At 36.1% G+C, this 21,057-nt stretch overlaps 1 protein-coding gene across 1 annotated transcript in view; it reads right to left on the reverse strand.

Annotated features, from left to right (window-relative positions):
- LOC110021999 (alpha-mannosidase-like) overlaps positions 1–21,057 on the reverse strand; it is an 83,012-nt gene that overhangs the window by 28,157 nt on the left and 33,798 nt on the right. Inside the window, exons 11-17 of the mRNA XM_020720762.1 lie at positions 19,664–19,726; positions 19,483–19,539; positions 5,240–5,459; positions 4,985–5,124; positions 4,079–4,147; positions 3,946–4,005; positions 3,768–3,839 (exon numbers count right to left, since the gene is read on the reverse strand). Of these exons, the coding sequence (XP_020576421.1) occupies positions 3,768–3,839; positions 3,946–4,005; positions 4,079–4,147; positions 4,985–5,124; positions 5,240–5,459; positions 19,483–19,539; positions 19,664–19,726 (681 nt within the window). The remainder of the gene's footprint in view (positions 1–3,767; positions 3,840–3,945; positions 4,006–4,078; positions 4,148–4,984; positions 5,125–5,239; positions 5,460–19,482; positions 19,540–19,663; positions 19,727–21,057) is intronic.

The raw sequence follows: 21,057 nt of genomic DNA on the forward strand, positions 1-21,057 counted from the left end.
CTTTGATAATGGTATGATTTTTAGAGGTACAGAAGGATACTCCCTATGGATTGTTCTCCTATATTTTATAAAATGTAGAAAGTTCTTGAAGTTTCATTTTGAGTTTGATATAAATTGAAATCATGTTGGGTTTGGAGATCCATAAAAAGCGCTACGTGGAAAGGATATCCTTCTTGGGATTGATCCGATCTTTTTTTTTTCTTTTAACGAATTTAAATGCTTTAGACCGAAACATTTGCGAGTTTTACTGATTTAATTTGGTTTTAAAAATGAATCGGTCTCATTTTCGTTTGTTTTTTTTTTTTTAACGGTCAAGTTAAAAATGGGGATTTCCGATTTAATTATATTCAGAAATGATTTATAATCTCAAGGAAAATAGGAGGGAAAGAGAAGATGAGAGAATTGAAATTGAAATTTGAATTTTTGGGATGATACAATCTAAAGAGGAGATAGGATAGCGAACAATCCACCTTTTCTTTTACATAAGGAAAAATAAATTGCAAATTGGAAGACTAGTTGGAATCAGAAGAAATGAGAATTTAGCTAACGATTGAGAGATTAGTGTACTTACTCTTAGATCCTTTAAGCTTTGAATCAATTTAAAATCCAATCCCTTTAACTAGGATTGAAACACAACTCACAACTCTTTTGCCAAAACTATGAGTTTTCCCCTAGGTTTTAGGAGTCTGGTAGCGAGTTAAGTTGGATCTATAGATGTTTGAGGGTTAGTAGAAAGACACTTAATTGAGATTAGACACCTTAGGACACTTCAAGTTTAACTCAAAGTGCAGACATCCTAGATTTTAGAAGTACAACCTTGAGAGATAGTTTATCATCCTAATTTTCAAATGATCCTAAGAAATCCAAACATCTAACCTCAGATTAGAAGATAGGTGGGACACTAGGCATGAGGTTGCACTAGATTGTGACTCGTGACTGATTTAATTAAATCAAATAATGAAATTCTTACCTTAACTTGACCAAAACTGAAACCCAATGCTCCGGGATTTGAGTTTGTCTCACACTCAAATCCTCATGGCAATTGGGGACATTCCAATACCACATATAAATTTCTCAATTTTGGTCCTTTATATGTGGTATGGTTCATTTTATTTGTTTATCTTTTCTCTATGATTTACCTTTTTCTATTAAGTCTTTTTCAGGTCGTACTTCCCTCTTTTATGCAGCACATAATAACTAAATTAAAAGGAGCAATGGACCTACCAGGTGTATAGGTTTAATTTATATTACAACATTTTATTTTCGCAGCATGTTATATTGTTTTCATAGCTTATTATACTGTTTTTCTCAGCATGCTTTCTTTTCTTTCTACTGTACACTATACGGTTCTTTTCTATTATACTGCATGCTTAGTTACTGTGATACATTATGCCTTAGATTAGGATAATCTAGTGGGTAAACGTATTTTCAAAACTAAAACTGAACCAGGAGTTGCTACTACGAGAGGCTCCGAGCAAACATCGTGGGCAGCACGACAAGGGATAACTTCAAGACGAATCTGCAGCAATGAAACATCTTCACATCACATGAACATTCTCACAACACTATATACTTTCCTTAGTTTAAATAACAACCTATAGGATCACTCTTTAGGCTTTCTGTACAACTCTGTTGTACAATTATAAGTCCTAACGTTTTAGGATTCCGAGGTTACCGTACGGTACGGTAACATAAGTCCTAAATCCTAAATAATTTGCAGGATTGAAATATCAAATAAACATTATTTCAAAGACATAAAGCCGAACAATAGGATAGTTGGGACATCTATGGGGTTTCTCCTGGATCTGTGATGTCTCCTACTTTTCTTATCTTTGGATTTCTTAAATAATCGTTCCTACTTTGAGCCATTCCATTTTGATTATTCCATGTCCAATCGTGAAAACCTAAACTTTGAAATCTTGAAAACAAACCACCTGATCTTAATCGAGAGTTTTCTTAAGTGATTTCGATCATTTAAGATGTAATTAACTATAGGGGCTTGCCTCTATAGGGAACCAGGAACCCAGATAAAATAAACCCTATCTAATTTTTTATGTTAGGTAGGGGAACTTGTTGGCATTTTTATAAAATATTTCGCAGACCAATATGAATGTCACAAATTCTTTAGTTTAGGTGATTGAATCTCTATTACAAGTGATATATTTATTCTTCGGGATAAGTGTATTACCCGTAGTATTGTATTCAATCATCTAAATTACTTAAATGTGAGATCCGTTTGGTCTCACCTATTTTAAAATTAAAATGTTACTTTTAAAAATAAAAAAATGTTATATTTATATTTAAATTATTTTCAAAATCACAAAATCATTCATTTTTTCAAACCAACGAAGTTAAAAAAAAAATATACATATAAAACGGCCGACAGAAATATACAACCCAACTTGAGGGAAAGTGTTAATATGCATATAACCGTGGACCGGCCACACATGATTTTGGAAACCATGGGTCTGCTATTATATTTGAGGGAGAGAAATTATTCTCCCTTAATTATCCATCATTGTGCTTTTATTTAGTTCCTTTTTATTATGATGATTTGAATTTTCCTTTTGGAAACCATGGATCTGCTATTATATTTGACAGGGAGAAATCATTCTCCATTAATTATCCATTACCGTGTTTTTATTTATTTCTTTTTTATTATGATGATTTGAATTTCCCTCCAATTGTACGATGGTTAGTCTGAGCTATATAAATGTGTTATTTTCTTAGTGAGAAAACTAGAGAGATTTTTCCTCTAACAAAGTTCCTCCTAAATTTCACAATTTATAAATGCATTCTAAGGGAATGAGAAGAACTGGCAGATCATAGGTATAATGCCTTGAGTATAAAAAATTAGCTTGTATGGGAATATAAAAGCGATCAACCATAAGAATGCCAGTTTTTTTCCTTTAATGTCTTTCTATCCATGATAAAATCGTTAGGAGATGATCTTTCGTTTCTTGTTAAGTGGATTTCCTTTTCAGGAGGGTTACCACTGATGTAATGCATCCCGCTTCAGTAAAAACAAAATTGATAACAGAACCTGTGCTCTTCTAATCCAACTCTTCTCTACTAAATTTGGCTCGTGAAAGATGTATCGAGGTCAACACCTATGACCTCCAAATCACAATGGAGGTAATCTAATCATTGCTCTACTAAATTTAAGTGGATTTCCAAGGGGTTACATTATCCTGGGATGCTTCACTCCATGCAAAATATAGACTATTAAATATCCGAACTTTGATGTTACATGTCATCAACTAAAATCCTAGGAATTTCCTTCGCAACGATAATTGAAAGACTTATGCCTTCCGAACTAATACTAAGAAACTGTTCAAGAGTTTGTAAATATCAGTTATTTGCATGAAATAACATTCAAATTATTGGTTGCAGACTGAAATGTAAAACCTTACATTTGAAATAGCATTGCGCTGCACATGGTTTTATATTGAACCAAAATGCAAATAAATGAAATGAATTTCAAGTATTTTGTTGAAAATTCCACAGTTGTGTCAAAATATGAGGCCAATTGTAAATTATTATAACACATAAAAGGTGCATGTGCACAGGTTACTACGGTGTACTTGTTTTCTAAGATACTATAGTTTAAAAGTATTAGTGTAATTATGAGAATCACTCGGACAATAATGCAAATAAATAACTTGGTATCAATTCTAATGAAGTATTTCTTTACGGCATGAACTCTAACAGAGAAACACATGCAACTATTTGTGCTTCACCACATTACTTGAGTACATTAGAATTACCTGATTTATCCACGAGTTAAATTGTTGATGGACTTCATCTACTAAAGGCCCTCTTACGATTTTCATAGATACCTTTATTCATAAAAACAATACAGAAAAAGTTTTATCAATCACCACATAGAGCCATTTTAGAAAAGGGATTTTGCTGACAATGAGAATGCCCTTTGCATTAAAATACCAATCCTGAAGCAGCTGTAGGAGGACTTCCATCAGGCCGGAAAATGTAAGCATGAGATGCCTAGAAAAACAGTAGTTCATACATTTTATATACTTCGGCACTATAAGTATGATAGTAAAACGCGGTTATGTACCTGTGAATCTTCCTTGTCACCCGGACTAGAACCATACCAGAGATAATTTTGTTGCACGTACAGATCAACCTGGGTATTAAAACTAATTGCTCTAAGAGACTGTGCAATCCAAAACTTGTAAGTGATTTCTTCTTAACCAGAAATACATACATTTACAATAAAATTTTTCCAAAAGTATTTCAAAATCCAAACCGTTAAAGTTGGGAATTACGGTTTTACACAAAGAAACGAAGAAGAGGTTGAGCTTGAAAAAGACATGTAAGAATACCAATAAACATAGCTTGACATCTTATTCATGCGCTTTCTTTCTCAATTGATAAAATTGCATAGGACCATTAAAGAAGAAGAGTTGCATAATTTGATACTGGAGTTAACCCAAATCACAATAGAAATGCATATATTATTGCTGAAATTCAAAAGGGATTACAAGCAAAGTCTCTTGAAATAAGAAAACAAGGACGCAAACACAAAAGATACCGAAGGGCAAGAATCGACGGTGGTGGACTATGTGTCGAGGTAGTGGAAAACAAGGATGGGGTGGTAGAAAGGCTTAAAGACAGTGAGGGGGAAGGTGTTTGGGTGGCTGGGAAGCAAGCTGTAGGCAGTGGAGGGGCCACCAGCAACTCGGAATTGGGTGGTGCTGGCTGGACAGCAAGTGGGCGCTTGCAGGAGGGTGCAGCAGCAAGGTTGGCAAGTGGACAACAGTTTGGGAGGGGAGTAGAGGAGGTGGACAGCTGCTGAAAAACAGTAATGTGGCTGTTCTCTGGTGGTTGCAGCAAATACAACGGCGGCGGGAGGGTTGCGGGAGTGTGGGAAGGTCGAGGATGGAGATACAGCTGAAGCACCACTCAACGTCGGATACAACCTATAAGGAAAAGCCACTCAACATTATATAAAACCACTCACTCCTGTTCTATAATTCACCATTCTTTCTAGCTTCCCAGTAGTCGGCGAGAAGGCAATTTTAAGAGACCCAGGTCCTATCTCCACTGTTTCATTATCAGGAGCTGATATAGTTGAGGTAAAACAATTTGAATTGTTTCCTTCTGTGAAGTAAGAAATTAAGAAAACCAATTGATAATTGGAATAAAAAAAAATCAGAGACATCTATGATGTTCAGTAGAAAATCTAAAATTTAAATTGATGTAACATGAAATCCACCTTTCCTGGTTGCTTTTGAAATATAATAAGTATTCCATCCCAATGGTGGCACAAGTACTTTAAAAACAAGCCAGAACTTTGGAGAATCTTTTGGTTGTTCTCCAAGGTATGCTTTGACATAAAAATTTCTTATTTCCTTTGTAGTATTGTCCATCTCAATAACTTGAGTCTCAACAAAATTTCCATTAGCATCCCGTACAACAATCTGGTTGTCATCAACCTGATGGAGGAGAGAAGTTCAATTCAAAAATTATAATGCAACTTTATGGGTAAACATCAAAAGGTTCCAAATAGGAGCTATAATAGGAAAAATAAGAACTTACAATTAGATAAATAGATAGGTAGTGATAATATGGGTTCTAATCCGGTTTCTCTTAATGATAAAGTGTTATAGACTCCAAAAAACAAGAGCCAAACATATTTAATTGCACATAGATAAATTTGAACATGTCACAGGCAGTCAGTTTTTTTTAATTTTGCCTTCCAAAATTCGAGTATCGGCATTATAAGCTTGAGAACTAAGTAGAGTGACGTTCAAAGAGAATTTTACCCAGATGCCCTTGATGGTACCTACTGTGAATATTGAAGCCAAAATATTTTTTCTGTAGCCACAGCATATTAAGAGACATTTTTTCATCCCAACTGATTATGTTATCTAGCAACCTCATAAGTAACTTGGCATGGATGGGAGAAAAGAGAGCTTTCTGAATAAAATTGGTGATGTAGGGCAACGAATGACCATTAAGAAATTGATTAGTATTTTGAGCTTCTCTTACAATTTAAATCGCCACCTTGTAGCCTGTTTCCACCTGCTTGGCTACTCTGCACAATAAAGCTTCCCAAGCTCCATTGATTTTGTTTTAGCAATTTAATACAACTTATATCATTGCACTGATAATTAAGTGAATTAAAATAATTTGTACTGATTCTAAATGCTAGTATGTTAGTATGTTTTGGAATAATGATGCATTATTACAAGCTCCTTGAACATAATATATGGTTTGCACATTTGTAATCTTTTTAGCATTAATTTTATCCTAACCACAGTTATGTTTGCTACATTGATTGCTTATAAGAACCCTATTGAACGAAATATGAATATGGTTAACTGAGTAAATACTTAGGTGTTGACAAATTTCATCAGGTGATCATGGTAGACAAATAGGTTAATATGGACACCCAAATACTAGAATCCATATGACCAATGAGCTGTTGTGAAAAATGAATATATCAAATTGTGCTATTTACGAGTTCATGTGATTTTGCATAGAATACCATATGGTTGAAGAATGTTACTCTAGAAGTTACATGTAAATACGTAAGTTTTCATAGTTACTACTTGATAAAAATGCCTCATGATAAACCTATGTTATCAAAATGAATCACGTTACAGACCTGATGTTCAATGACAGTCAAATAAGTTGGAGAATGGTAAACCTTGTATTTTGAAGGTCATGTACTTGTGAAAAGAATCAGTTTACCAAGAGATCAGACCTTTATCTTTTGAATTCTGAAGCTTGATGACAGCTCATCCCATGCATTTACATTGGAACATAAGATTAAATATATAAACAATTTAAGCATTGCAAATAATAAAAGAATTGTTCAAAAATCCAATTTGTAGATTCATAACATAGGCTTAAATAGGGTATTATAATGTTTTACACACGGCTTCTTCAATATTCCCTTTTTACCAATAGGATTCTAAATAAGGTCCAATTTTCAATACTCCCTCTCAAGATGGGCAAAAGATGAGATTTTTAAGTATATGACTTTGACAAATCAAATGAACTAAGTCCTTTAGTGAGGCTGTCAGCCACTTGCTCTTTAGTGACTACATGGCTTAGCTCCAGTAGCCCATTATTCAGCTTGTCCTTGATGAAGAATCTATCAATCTCCACATTTTTGGTTTTATTGTACTGCACCGAGTTGTTGGCAATGATGATTGCTGACTTGTTGTGGGATCACAACTTTATTTGAGTTCCTTGGTCCACCTTGAGCTCAACCAACAAGGCTCTTAGTCATATCATCTAGGAAACTCCTAAGTCATGGCTTAGTACTTTGCCTCTTTTGTTGACCTTGCTACTACAGACTATTTATTGCTCTTCCAAGAGACTAAGTTGCCCCTACAAACATGCAATATCTTGAGGTGGATCTTTTTTCATTGGTACAACTCACCCAGTCAACGTCACAAAAGCCCTGAATGTTTTTCCCTGCTGCACTCTTCAGATATCTCAAAATCTGATACACTGCATCCATATGACTTTTTCTTAGATCATGAATATAGCGGCTCACCACGCTCACTGCAAAAGTAATGTCAGGTTGGGTGTGACACAAATAGATCAAACGACCAACTAATCTCTGGTACCTCTCACGATCAATTGGTTCTCCTGCCTCTGTAAGCAGCTTGGTCATTTGGTCAATTGGAGAAACTGTAGGTTTGCACCCCAACATGTCTGTTTCCGTGAAAAATATAGTACACCACTTTCTTTGAGACAAAACCATCCCTTCAGGTCCACGAGCTATTTCAATCCCAAGAAACCATCTAAGTCGTTTAAAATCCTTTACCTCAAATTCATTGCCCAATCTTGTCTTTAGTTGGACAATCTCTATCTCATCATGATTGGTGATAACAATATCATCAACATATACAACAAGTATAGTGGTGTGACATTTATGTTGTCGAAAGAACACCATACGGATTTCATTAATCAGCTGATATCATATGCCCACCATAATCTTTCTAAACTTGTCAAACCAAGCTCGATGAGACTGCTTTAAGCTATACAGTGATTTCCCGAGCCTACAAACTTTGCCCAGTGTTTGGATTACACCAAATCCTAGTAGTATCTCCATATATACCTCCTACAGTAACTCACCATGAAGAAATGCATTCTTCATATTAAGTGTAACCTCCACCCATCATTCATTGTCAGAGAAACTAATGTCCTCATTGTGCTCACTTTTACTATTAGTGCAAAAAATTCATCATAGTCAATGTCATATGTTTGACTATACCTTTTCGCTACCAATCATGTTTTGTACCGCACCACCTTTTCTTCTGGAGTTTGCTTCACTGTAAAGATCCACTTGTACTCAACTGTTTTTTTCCCGATTGGTAGTGACACTATCTCCCATGTTCGATTTTTAACGAGAGTCCTAAGCTCTTCATGCATTGTCGCTTTCCACTTGGGATTCTCCTTAACAACCTGTCAACACTTGGTATAAAGACAGTGTTCAAAGATATAATGAATGCTCCATGTAGGGGTGATATGTTAGAATATGAAACAAAGGTAGGAATGCCATGTTCCCACCCAAAACTATCGGAAGAATGTCCCTCATTGCTGCGAGAGGTCCTCCTTAAAGTTGGGGGTTGGAGAAGGAGGAATCATATCACTTGGGAGTTTTGAATCAAAAGTCGATGCTGTAGGTGCCTCAAGAGTCGGGGAAGACTAAGATAAGGGACTAACTAGAAAAAGTGACATTGCAGGCATCATTCCCTCATTTTGCTGCTTCGAGGGAACGACACCTCGAGTTTCTACATTGATTCCGACTCTCGGGATCGAGGAACGGCTAGGTTAAAGCTCTGATACCATGATGAAAGAATTGTTCAAAATCTTATATGCACATTCATAACAAGGGCTTGAATAGGATATTAAAATGCTTTACAAATAAAACCCTATACTTCTTCAATATTCCCTTTTTGCCAATAGGACCCTAAATAAGGTCCAATTCTCAACAAAATTAAAGAAGTGTTATTTTGGTGAGAGTTTTTGAAGCAACTACGTCAACGTGTGAGAATAGGCAAGATCATTATCTGGTCTAAGAAGCGAAAGATGCAGTGCTAGTACCTACCTGTTGCTTATAGACATGATAGTCAAACCTTAGCTTCAAAAGTGAAAAGACATCACTAGATGACTGCCACAGCTTACAGGCAGAGTTCAATCTTAGGATCAAGTAGCAAGAGTGCACCTAGCAAAACATCCAAGCCAACCTCAACTGACCATCGAAGTCGACCTTGCCTGTAAAGCCAAACAAGAGTACACCAAAAGACCGTTTCGGACCGCGACAGCACCGTGGTGAGGCTTGGAAACGCGCTTGGGGCCGTTTGGTGACTCGCAGACCTTTAAAAAAAGCATGATTGAGGCAGGCATGACCCCGCGACCTACGTTCCTTCCTATATTCGTGACCACATTGCCCCTCTCCTCACAATCATGGTTCGTTCTCTCGTCTCGCCGTAGTGGTATGCTACTCTCCCGCGATCCTCTCTCTCACGCGATAATTGCCCTAAATTCTCCTCTCTCTGACGCAATTCTTACTGATAGAGTTGCCTCTCTCTTTCACCCGATTCTCAAGAATAAGGTGAGTTTTCTTTTCTCTCTCTCTCTCTCTCTCTCTCTCTCTCTCTCTCTCGCACGAGCGCGATTCTCACAGATAGGGTTCCTCTGTGTTGTGGTGGGATATCCTTCTTGCTATGGTGCCTTCTTATCTGTGTGGTGCCTTCTTGTCTGTGTGGTGCCTTCTTATCTGTGTGGTGGTTCCTCTATGCTGTGGTGCCTCTTCTTGCTCGTAATCCTTACCTTAACTATGCTATTGTTTTTGTTTCTGGAAATGCTTATATGACTGAAAATTTCGTTGCAGTTGTTCTTTATGTGGTTCTTCTTTGTGATGAGCAACCCCAACTTATCTGTGGCTTTTGATTTGCAAAAGGCTTAATGCCCGAGAATTTGCTAGTTACCTCTGTGCGGCGATTCCTCATCTCGTTGGTTAATGCCTAATGTGCTAAAGTATTTTGCGATTTTTGATTTGCCAATTGCTTATGGTTAACTGGTTTTTGGTTGATGTTGGAATTTGAGGATTCTTCAGAATCTCATGTGCGATGACTTAAAAATGGGTGTTGATTTTCGGTTGATGTTGGATCTCAATTTTATGTTTTGTTTTTTTACATTCTTGATTGATGAAATCACTGCTAGTTTCAAATGCACGTTCAATAACTTGTAATCCCGTGCAAAGGGGTGTCTTTCGGTTGATAACAAATTATGTGCATTTGGTTGATATTGGCTTATGTTGTTTATGTGGTGGATGTGGGGGAGGATGTGTTTGGGTTGAAGGAGGTGGATGTGGTAGTGAAGGGAGATTGGTGCGTGGAGGTAATGGTGTTTGTGTGTGAGTGAGTTTGATGTGTTAGGAGGTGGTGATTGGGTATCCGTGTGGTTGTGGATGTGTTGGTGATGGTGGATGAGGCGGTGGGGGGTAGTTTCAGCGTGGTTGTAGATATGCTGGTGATGTTGGATATGTTTGGAGGTGGTGATTGTGTGGTTGTGTAAGTGTTGGTTAGTGTGTTGGTGTGTGTAGGCTTTTGTGTGTAGGGGTAGTAGAAGTGTTGTGTGTGTGAAGGTGTTTGTAGTACTGTTGTGTGAGTAGAGATGATGGCATCGATTATGTGTAGGTGTTGTCGATGTGTGGAGCGGAGGGGCAGTGGTGATGCTATTGTGACATTTTTTTATCTCGTCGAGCTATGTTAAATTATTTTTATGGGAAATGTTTATGTTAATTAGTTTTTTTATATTGATAATACAATGATTAAGACAAAAGAAATTGGTTCATCTGCAACGTGAGATAAAGAAACAAAATTAATATTTTGTGACTGATTTGGGAAATAGGCCAACAAACAATTTCAACAAGAAAGATTGACAAAACATTATTAGAAAATTCAAGGAAAGCACCAACAGAGAATACGATAGGATACAATTAAAAAACAAGTGAGATTAACTCAAAAAGAATTGAAAAATCTGGAATAAATTGAAGCGAGGATCAATAAGCTTAGGGTGAGATCTGGTGAAGTGAACGACTGATGCTTCCGAGGAGTGATGAGCAAATAGACTTGTGATGAACATTTTTTAAGTGTCCCCTAAAGTTGGTCAATTTTAATTTTTTTTTAAAGATTGAACTACATGTTACATGAATTTCTAGGTGGTGCTTGTTGCAAAAACATTTAAATACAGTGGAATCGATTCTGAGTTGGAGGACAAATTGGATCGTATAATTAGGGGTGTCGTGACAATGTGCAACAATGCATGTGTCCCCAGTGAGACGAGGTTTGATGCATCACTGGAAATTTGGGAGCTGAAAAAACGGGTGATTCCGCTGAAGACCCAGCTCGGACCTCCATGAACTTTAGTCCACAAGCCGCTCTAAGCGTTCGTTGGTTGAAAACAAAAATAAAATGGGAGTTGCTTTCCTTAGAAGCCAGATATTAGAGTTGGTAGCTTCATGCAGCAATGACCCGAGCACATCATAAGCAACTTCTGTCCAACAGGTTATGCAAATTCTGAATGCAACTATAGAAATTTTCGAGTACTTATAGTTCTATTTGTTTTCTATGAAGTTGCTTGAAGAATCAACCTAAAGAGTTTTTCATCGCTTAGCTTGTTGATCGTATAGACTGACTTACCTACCATATGTTATGAAGGTAGAGACATTTGAGAATTTTTTTTTATTTACATTCGCGTAAAACATTCTATCTGTTTATAGTTTTTCACTATGCTTTGGATATTTAAATTGTTTCGTACATGCCGCTTTACTTCAGAGTTTGTTATCCCCCTTTATGTTTATGTTGGTTTTGTTCGTAATCTTATATGATTTTAGCTAATTCATTGATGGTTATGTGTTTGCGCATTGATATCGAAATACATGAATGCAACTAGAGAAAGACGTAGAAGGAGAGTTGTAGCTGTCGTATGCTTGATATACAAATATTATAACTCATACATAGAGCGCTGCCCTGCATAACATCCTCATATACTGGTGACAAATGGGTTGGGGAGTTACTTGCAAACCACTCAACGAGATTTAACAATATTCTGCATGACACAGACAATATTCACCAGTATGTTGGAGGAACTACATAAAAATTATGGACTTCATGGTTCATCCAAAATGACTTCGCGAGTAATATTGACAATAACCCTCTACATATTATCATAGAATGAATCAATGCAATGAGCTATGGAGCGATTTTAACACTCCGAAATGATTCGCAGATACTTTTCAATAGAATTGAATGCACTTGTAAGTTTTTCTTCATGAGTCATAAAATCAACGGATATTACATTCGAACAAACCTCCACAAAAATCTCACATGATGTGCGGTATATGTTATACTTTAAGATAATTTCTCTTATTTATTACATTTAATTTTTCAAATAAATAATTATCTTTCTAGAATTGTATTAGAGCAATCGATGGAACACACGATGCACGTGTTCCCAATAATGAGAAGATCACTGGGTCTCCGATGCAGAATGTCACGACGGTATGCGACTTCAACATGTGCTTCACTTTTTTCATGACCGATTGAGAGAGCAGTGTACATGACAGTCAATTTTTTAAAGTTGCAACATGAAAAAACAAATATAACTTCCTACATCCAACCACAGGTTTGCTTGAAACTGAACTATTCTCATAATTCATTTTTCCTTCAATACTAATACTGCAATTCACATCAGATAAATAATTCACTTTTTTCATAATTCACTTTTTTCATGACCGATTGAGAGAGCAGTGTACATGACAGTCAATTTTTTAAAGTTGCAACATGAAAAAATAAATATAACTTCCTACATCCAACCACAGGTTTGCTTGAAACTGAACTATTCTCATAATTCATTTTTCCTTCAATACTAATACTGCAATTCACATCAGATAAATACTATTTCGTTTATGTTGAAAATTCGTTGCAACGAGACTATCTCAAGCCCTAACCTGATAGGAGATGCAACATATCTAACTGAGCGAGTTAGAAATGTCATGCGGGGCAAGAAAAAAATGTTCAATAAAAGATATTTCTCCTTACACTGTCATTGATAGGACTTTTGGTGTTTGAAGAAGAAATGAGTTATACTTCGCAATATGTCATCTTACATGTTTCCCAAATAGATGCAGATTGTGATTGCCACCATGACTCTCCACAATTATATTTGACGACAATTATATCGACTTTCATAGGGCGAACGAGGATCATGAGCATGTCCTTGCCGAGGCATATGAGTACCGTCTTGGACAGTCTTTGTCACAAGCTGAAAATGATGTTCTGAGGTTTGTACTAAAGACAAGGAAGATGCAAGCGAGACGACAGGGTTGAGGGAACAAATTACTAATGCTATGGTAGAAAGGCGATTTGAGTATTAGTCATATTATTAATTGTGATTGTTGTTGAAGAGATTCACTATTTATTGTATTTATATTTTATTTAGTTAATGTTTATTTTCGTTCCTTGTGTAATTGATATTGTTTGTTTGAGTTTTTTATGTTGTTTGTAAGTATTTTTTTTCCTTTCGTATTTCTTTGATTTTTCTTTTGATAGGTTTTGGAGGTCTATGATGACACGTTTGACCTTATGGGTTCTTTTGGATAACTTATTTGTCACTATTGGTTGGTGTCACATGTGGAATCCTAATGAAGACAATAAAATTCCTCACTTGTTTATGGTGTTACGATTTTTAAGATTTTTCTGGTTGATCTTTTTTTGGTGATATGCATATAAAATGCATATGAGTTTGGTATTATATGGATTAAAGACAAAAAATAACTTTTTTTATAAGGTCTGTTGTATTCTAGTAATGAAAGATTCATTGGTTGATATACTGAGTTCTCTGAAACTTCACACCTACATAAAACTATATTTTTATCAATTTTTACTTGTGCTATACTAATGAGATATCTTTTAAAGCATTCAAGAAAGATGAGCTCGATGATTTTTTATACCTCCTAAGAATTGCACTATTACTGTGGACTTCAATGTTTCTTACTTCACTTTAGTCACATAGCTACGAGAGACATTTTTACAGATGGCTGTGGAGAATCACGAAAAATTGTGTTTTTTTCGGTGGACAGATTGAGTGAAAGATTCCAACGCCGAGTAATCAGGCATGGAGAGTATTCCTGGAAGACAGATTAGCCGTGACACATCGTCTGCATTTTAAAAATAATATAATCATATTATTAAATGTTATTTTAAAAAAAAGTCTTAATTTTAGTAATCATGATAATCACTATTGAGTGAGGTATATATATATATATATATATTTGTAATGTTTTACATTGATTTTTTCCATTTTAAAAATATATTTATATTCTAGAAACAACTGCATTACAACTATTTTCAAAATGTAAAAAACAAACAGACAATCAGTTTATTCGCAGCAGCTTCTACGCAACACTTCATGTGACAGTTGCTGCACAACAACTTATTATTAAGTTGCAGCTGCTCCAAAGAGACCTTAAATCAGAGTGAAGAACAGATAAAACCAATTCACATTCCCAAATATATCCAAGCAACAAAGTGTTTCAAGTGACACAAATTTGGGCATATTGAATTAAATTGTGCAATTAGAAGAATGATCTCTTTCACTAATCAGAGAGCAGTTGAAGTAATAAACAGTGATCCAGGAGAGGATGGAGATTTTTTAGAGGATTTTCAACTTCCAACGGCCGAAAAGGAGACTACAACGATTCCAACTGAACTCACGAGAGAGACTTCAGTTGAATTAACCTTGGTTGCGCTAGAAGTTAGCGAGTCTGAGGTAATGTGTGTTCATACAGATGATGAGATGGTGTCTCGAGCAATATTTTTGCAAGAATTGAGATGCATCAGCAGGACATACATTGAAAATCCAAAATGACCCCGAATTTGAGGAGCAATTCCCAGACACAAGACAACCTCAGATAAGAGAATTTAAAAAATTTCAAATATACAACCAAACTCCTGAGTTGACTCTACTGAAGGAGATCTAACCTATCAGAGATGAGAAGCTTTTGAGCTACTTCTAGGAGACCATATGGAGTCCTTTGAGTATTAAATTCAGTTCAACGGTGTACCCATCTATAGATGGCTGACCGACGACTTTATATATACTTAAAAATATAAGATAAATATGGATGTAATAAATATTCAATAATTGTAAAGTCACACTTATCAACGTAAGTATATGTATCGCTCAAGTAATATAGAGCTTTAATGGAGTCCTAGATATCGATCCCACAGGAAGTGATTTAGAACTGCGAACTAAGATTTTAGAAAAGCAATACTTTAATCGCAACAACGAAGTTCAATTTGCTTATCTGTCACTAATAGACAATTAAAATAAATATATAATTTTAATAACTAATAAATAACTAATGATAATAATGAGAGTTTAAATGTGATATTCAATATATAAGAAAACATCCTTCTCCTTTTCAAGAAATTATAGTGAATGGATAAAATGAATTGGTTCAAATTATATTGTGTCAAATAGGAGCATACCTATTATTTACCCTTTGGTCCAGACATAAAAAACATTGACTAATCCTACGCTTGTTTACTGAATCTGCGGCTAGGCTGGGAGGATATCGGCGCGCACTTTGGAGCTCCCACGTTCCCCTCGCCTGAGAGCTAACATCTACACTTCAACACCCAAACGATAGGACCGAATTGAGGATTTTAATCTGTCACTCTAAAATCTCCAATTCTACGCCCGATAATATTATTTCTCTATTTATTTGCGCCCAATTTCCAATGGTTTTGACCTCCCTGAATCTTGGATGTAATCTTCACTTTAGTTGTAAAACTCAACATATTTTAACAAATCAATTGGCCAGATTGAAAGTAAATTAAGATCGCAGTGAAAAGATCATCACAATTTCTTAAATATTTTCATCGCTTCACCAATTCAAATCACCATTTCACAAATCTCGAGACAAGAAGAAAGACAAAGAAAACTACTCAGATTTCATGGAGAAAACACAACAAAACTCGGAATTCAAACTCGGAATTCATATCATATATAAAATCAAAATCATACAAACTACAACAAGTAAATAACTTATCTCTAATTTTTCCCCAAGAACACTCCTCGAAGTTCCTCTTCGAAGTAGCAAGGAGGAAGAAATCTCTCACTTTCCCTCCATTCTTACAATCTCTCGAAGAATTCCTCACACTTTTTACACTCTAACAAACACTAATGAAACTTTTCTAACCTCGAGGTACTCTAGACTCTCTTCCAAACCCCCCTCAATTTTTGGCCAAAATCTTCTTTTAAAGTTGTGGATGAGCTTTCCCAAGAGTTACCTAAGCATCCCTTCAAAATTTGGTCTTATCCAAAGCTTGAGTAGGCATAACCACCGAGCTCGCCCCGAGCCATAACCACCGAGCTCGCCGTCGGCGGCCTCGAGGGCGTCGTCGGAGGACTTCTAGAGAATTTTGTCTTGTAGCCTCGGGAAAAACTCATCGTCAACGGCGTCGATGGGATGGCGTTGTCAGCGCCCTTAGTTCAAATTTCCACATTTTGGTCTTTTTCGCTCCAAATTCGCTCCTTTTTGCATCTTTTTACTCCATTGACCCTAATTCATCATTCCTGCAATAAAATATCAAAAATATTTTTCTTTAAAGTGCAATATCATTAAAAACAGTATAAAATAGGTATGAAAATCTGAACATATTTTCCTTTGGACAATGATCAAACAAGAGGAATAAAAGATAATGTTGAAATTGCCTTAGGAGATTGGTGGGGACAAAATCCTACAATGGGATCCAAGTCCTACCAGAGAAAAGAGCCCTCTCTTGAGTGGTTATACTTCGGTGTGGTCCGGGCAGCTATAAAGTTCATCTCGGAATTAATTCCTCTTTGCATGCTTGTTTACCACAACACTTGGACAGGTACGAGGAGCGAAAGAAACCAATTATAGATTTGAAGGCTTGGTTCGTGAGGATACCCATTCACATGCATCTCTAACTCAGTTTGTACCGAAAAAGGATGTATACTTATTTTATCAGAATGTGCTTTGAAATGACAACACCCACAGAACTTTAGAGGGAGAGTACATTATTTTCGCTCTTCAACTAGGCAAACCCGAGGAGATAAGAGTTTCAATAAATGTGGTTAAAGCTATCTCAACCTCGAGAGAATGACATAAATGTCTCCCATGTGGGGACCCAACGCGGGATTCCCGCATTATCTCGCGACCGACATGCCTAGGCGCATCCTGAGAGAGCGGACCAGTACTTCCAAAAGGGTTTGGCGCCTTTTTCCCACATGGGAGCCCACATCTAATTATCTAGGGCTTATATATGTGTTTCTTTTTTTTTAGGTTTTGAGTTTTGCTTCGTGTTTTTTGTGAGGTCAATCGTTAGCGTCCAGATTTTCCCTTCTAGGGTTATATCCGACGATTGGCAATGCTTCGACTATATCTTATCTGAGAAGGTGATCATCCTCGACCTTCCCTCTGCTATCGTCGTCATCGTATTTGTTACAGCCACTCAGAAAATAACCATCTCGTTGTTTTCCTACAGTCATCTACCACCCAGCCTCCTCCCATTTTGCTACCGTCCCACTGCCACCCTTTCAACAACCAGTCGACACCTCTTCAACCATATATTGTTGGCCTAGTTTCCATGAATCCCTTCCCCTACGACCTAGTTATTATTCCAACCTTTCAAACTAGTTCTTAGCCACCCTCTAGCAACCTTCCTACCTACCATAGCCAAACATCTCCCCTGCTTTCATTTCCCTGTCACTTCCCTCAACGGTCCACCTTCTTAGCCACCTGGCTAGCCAGCACAACCAACCGCTCCCTCTACTGCCCTTCCTCTAATGTTCCCCTACATTAGCCCTGCCATCGAACCACAACCAAACCTCCACTCCACCGCCACCCCATTAAAATACAACCCTAATTGAGTCGTGTATTGTGTTAGTTGTTAATTTTCCCTTTTGTGTGTGGGTTGTAACCACTTAGTGGCTTTGTAGTAATAATATTTGTTTTTTTATTATGATTTGGGTTGACTTCGATATCAACTGCTTCTTTTATGCCAGTTGGAAACCTGTATTCATTGTATATATAGATGATGATAGAGAGGTAAAAAAGTTATGCTCGTATATGTAGATAATGACAGGCGATAATGAAAAAGAGAATGAGAAGATAAAAAAGATTCTTGCCACATATTTTGAAATCAAGGATCTAGGAGTTATAATACTTTTAGGATATGAAAATGACAAAATCCAAGACAAGAATTGTGATATTCCAAAGAAATTAAATCTTGGACCAACTAAAATTAAGAGACAGACATGTTAGGATGTAAACCTCTTGAGACTCCTATAGAATTCAACAAAAAGTTACATTCAAAGGGAGAAAAGAAATCGGTGAAAAATGTAGATATCAGAGATTAGTAGATAAGTTTATCTATCTATCACACACCAGACCTGATATCGCTTACTCTGTGAGTATTATAAGTCAATATATGAATAGTCTAAATGAATAACATTTGAAGATGTTTTACAGAATATTGAGGTTGCTTAAGAATACCCCTGATAGAGGGTTATTGTATAAGAAATCATACAATAGAAAAGTAGAGGTTTACATTATGCTTGTTGGGCCAGACAACTCACCAACAAAAGATCCGCATCTAAATATTATTGTTCCTTTATATGAAAAAAACTTGTCACATGGGACGAGCAACAAGCAAGCAGTGGTCTCTAGAAATAGTGCAAAATCGAAGTACCAAGCACTTGCTTTAGAAATTTATGAAGGACTGCAGATCCAAATGTTACAAAATGAGTTGGGATACTCGACGGTCAATTCCGTAAAAATGTTTAGCTACAGCTAAGCCGTCATTAGTAATGCAAAGAATCATGTGTGTCATGACAAAACCAAGTACATTGAGATTTATTTCTGAAAATGTCAATAGTGGAATTATTCACTTAATCTACATTCCAATTCATCTCCAAGTAGCGGATGTCTTCACTAAAGCTCTAACCCCAGGCAACTTCATTGAGTCGAATACCATGTTGGGCCTTTACAACATATATGAACCACCTTGAGGGAGAATGTTACAAGTTATATGGCAAGTTAAATCTTGGGGAATCTAATTGGAGACAATTGTGAAAGCCCCTATATTAGCTTATCCTCTTTATATTTATGTTTCTTTGTTTTAATTTCAGGATTATTTTCTTTTTAAATTTAGATTAGATATATTTCCCTATATATGTACCCTACATGAGAATAATGAAAGAAAACAGTCTTTCCTCCAAAGGTTTAGTTTATTCTATAGTAACTGGTAAAAGAACAAGATACTAGCATGATGGCCAGCATTCCTGAGAAGTGTAGAATGAGGTCGGTGATTTATCAATTAATTAGCAGACTAGATTCAGATTTATTTGCATCAAATCATAAAGATCAGTTTCAAAAAAAAAGTTTCATGTACTTACTGGAACTCTAATGTACTCTGTACGATTCCATCCAAGAGAATTATAAACTACCATTACCTGTACAAAAAAGTGTAATTCATCATTTAAGCTTAAAATTCTACAGAAAAAAAATTGTTCTAGAGAACAAAAATGAGAGTTAAAAAAGAGAGGCTATAAATCGGGAAAGGAACAGAATACTTACTAAATTCTTCCCATTGGAAATTTCCTCTGTAGACGGGCAGTAGCTTATATTGACCAAATTGCACTGAAATTTGACAAGAAACTTATTAGGCCTCAATTACTTGCTTAGGAATTTAAAATATGCTTTGCAAAAAGATTCAATTTGCAATATTCCGTTAACCAGATGAAAGTAATCAGATACCAGTATGGATTTATACTCCACAAACACCCTAGTAAAAAGGAAGGATTTGGCATTGACATATAAAACAAATGATAACCAGGATGCCAATGTTGATGATTAATTTTAATTAGCGTTGGAACTGACGGATACATGGCAAATAAGAAAATTAGTATAAGTTCTAGAAGGAATATAAAATCAGATTGTAAATAATAGAAGAAGGTTATTATTTGTACTTGCATAGTTGTGGACACTTTTCCTGCTTTGTTGAGGATTAGTTTCCTCATTATTGACATGTATCAAATATTTCAACTGAATAAAAAAGATTTTTGTATTCTGCATAATTTGATCACTTAAAAACATTAAGAAGCAAATCAATGAAACAGGTCTGCAATCCACCCAAAAATTGAGATTGGTAATTATAAGTTTTGTTTAGTAGAATGAACTTCAAAAACCAACTTTTATGTGCATTCTTCATGCTCAATACAAATATTTTTAAGCATTCAGCTGTTGGATTCTCTCGTTAAGTTGATATTCTTATATCATGTAAATTAGAATAGCATGCGATGGAGAATTTAATGAAAATATGTTTGATCTTGTCGGCGCTTAAAAGGGGAAAATTATGTTTGGGGGTCGCCCGTAAAAAGCTGTCGGTCGCCGGAATCGAAATCCCGTCGCCCGCTTCGGAAGGACTTTTTAATTTACGTATATATATATAATTTTAGAAAAATATGAAATCAAACTGACCTCATATTTTTCACAGTTTAAATGAAAGAGCACTCAACCTCAAATCCTGTATCTACCCCAAGGGATAAACACAAGACTTGAGGGTGAGGCTCGATCAAATAAACTAAGAAAGATATGACATCCGTTTGGGTCTGCGAAACCGTTTTATTTGCCGACAAGTTCCCCTATTTAATACAAATAATTAAATAGGGTTTATTTTAAGCTGGGCTCGGAAAAGCTCTCTATAAGGGCAAGCCCCTATAGTTAATTACATCTTAAATGACCGAAGTCACCTAAGAAAACTCTCGATAAAAATCAGGGGATAATGTCTTCAAAGAGGTCAAAAGGATAGGACTTTTCAACGAAATCGGACGAAGAAGGTGTGAAAGGGGAAAGGCTCAAATCTGGAACATTGTTGAGGAATCCAAATGAAGAGAAACTAGGGGAGGCCACAGATCCTGAGGAGAACCTCAGTGACTTCCCAGTCTATCCTATGATTTGGCTCCAATTTT

Source organism: Phalaenopsis equestris, unplaced genomic scaffold (genome assembly GCF_001263595.1).
Source record: "Phalaenopsis equestris unplaced genomic scaffold, ASM126359v1 Scaffold000002, whole genome shotgun sequence".
NCBI classification, from domain to species: domain Eukaryota; kingdom Viridiplantae; phylum Streptophyta; class Magnoliopsida; order Asparagales; family Orchidaceae; genus Phalaenopsis; species Phalaenopsis equestris.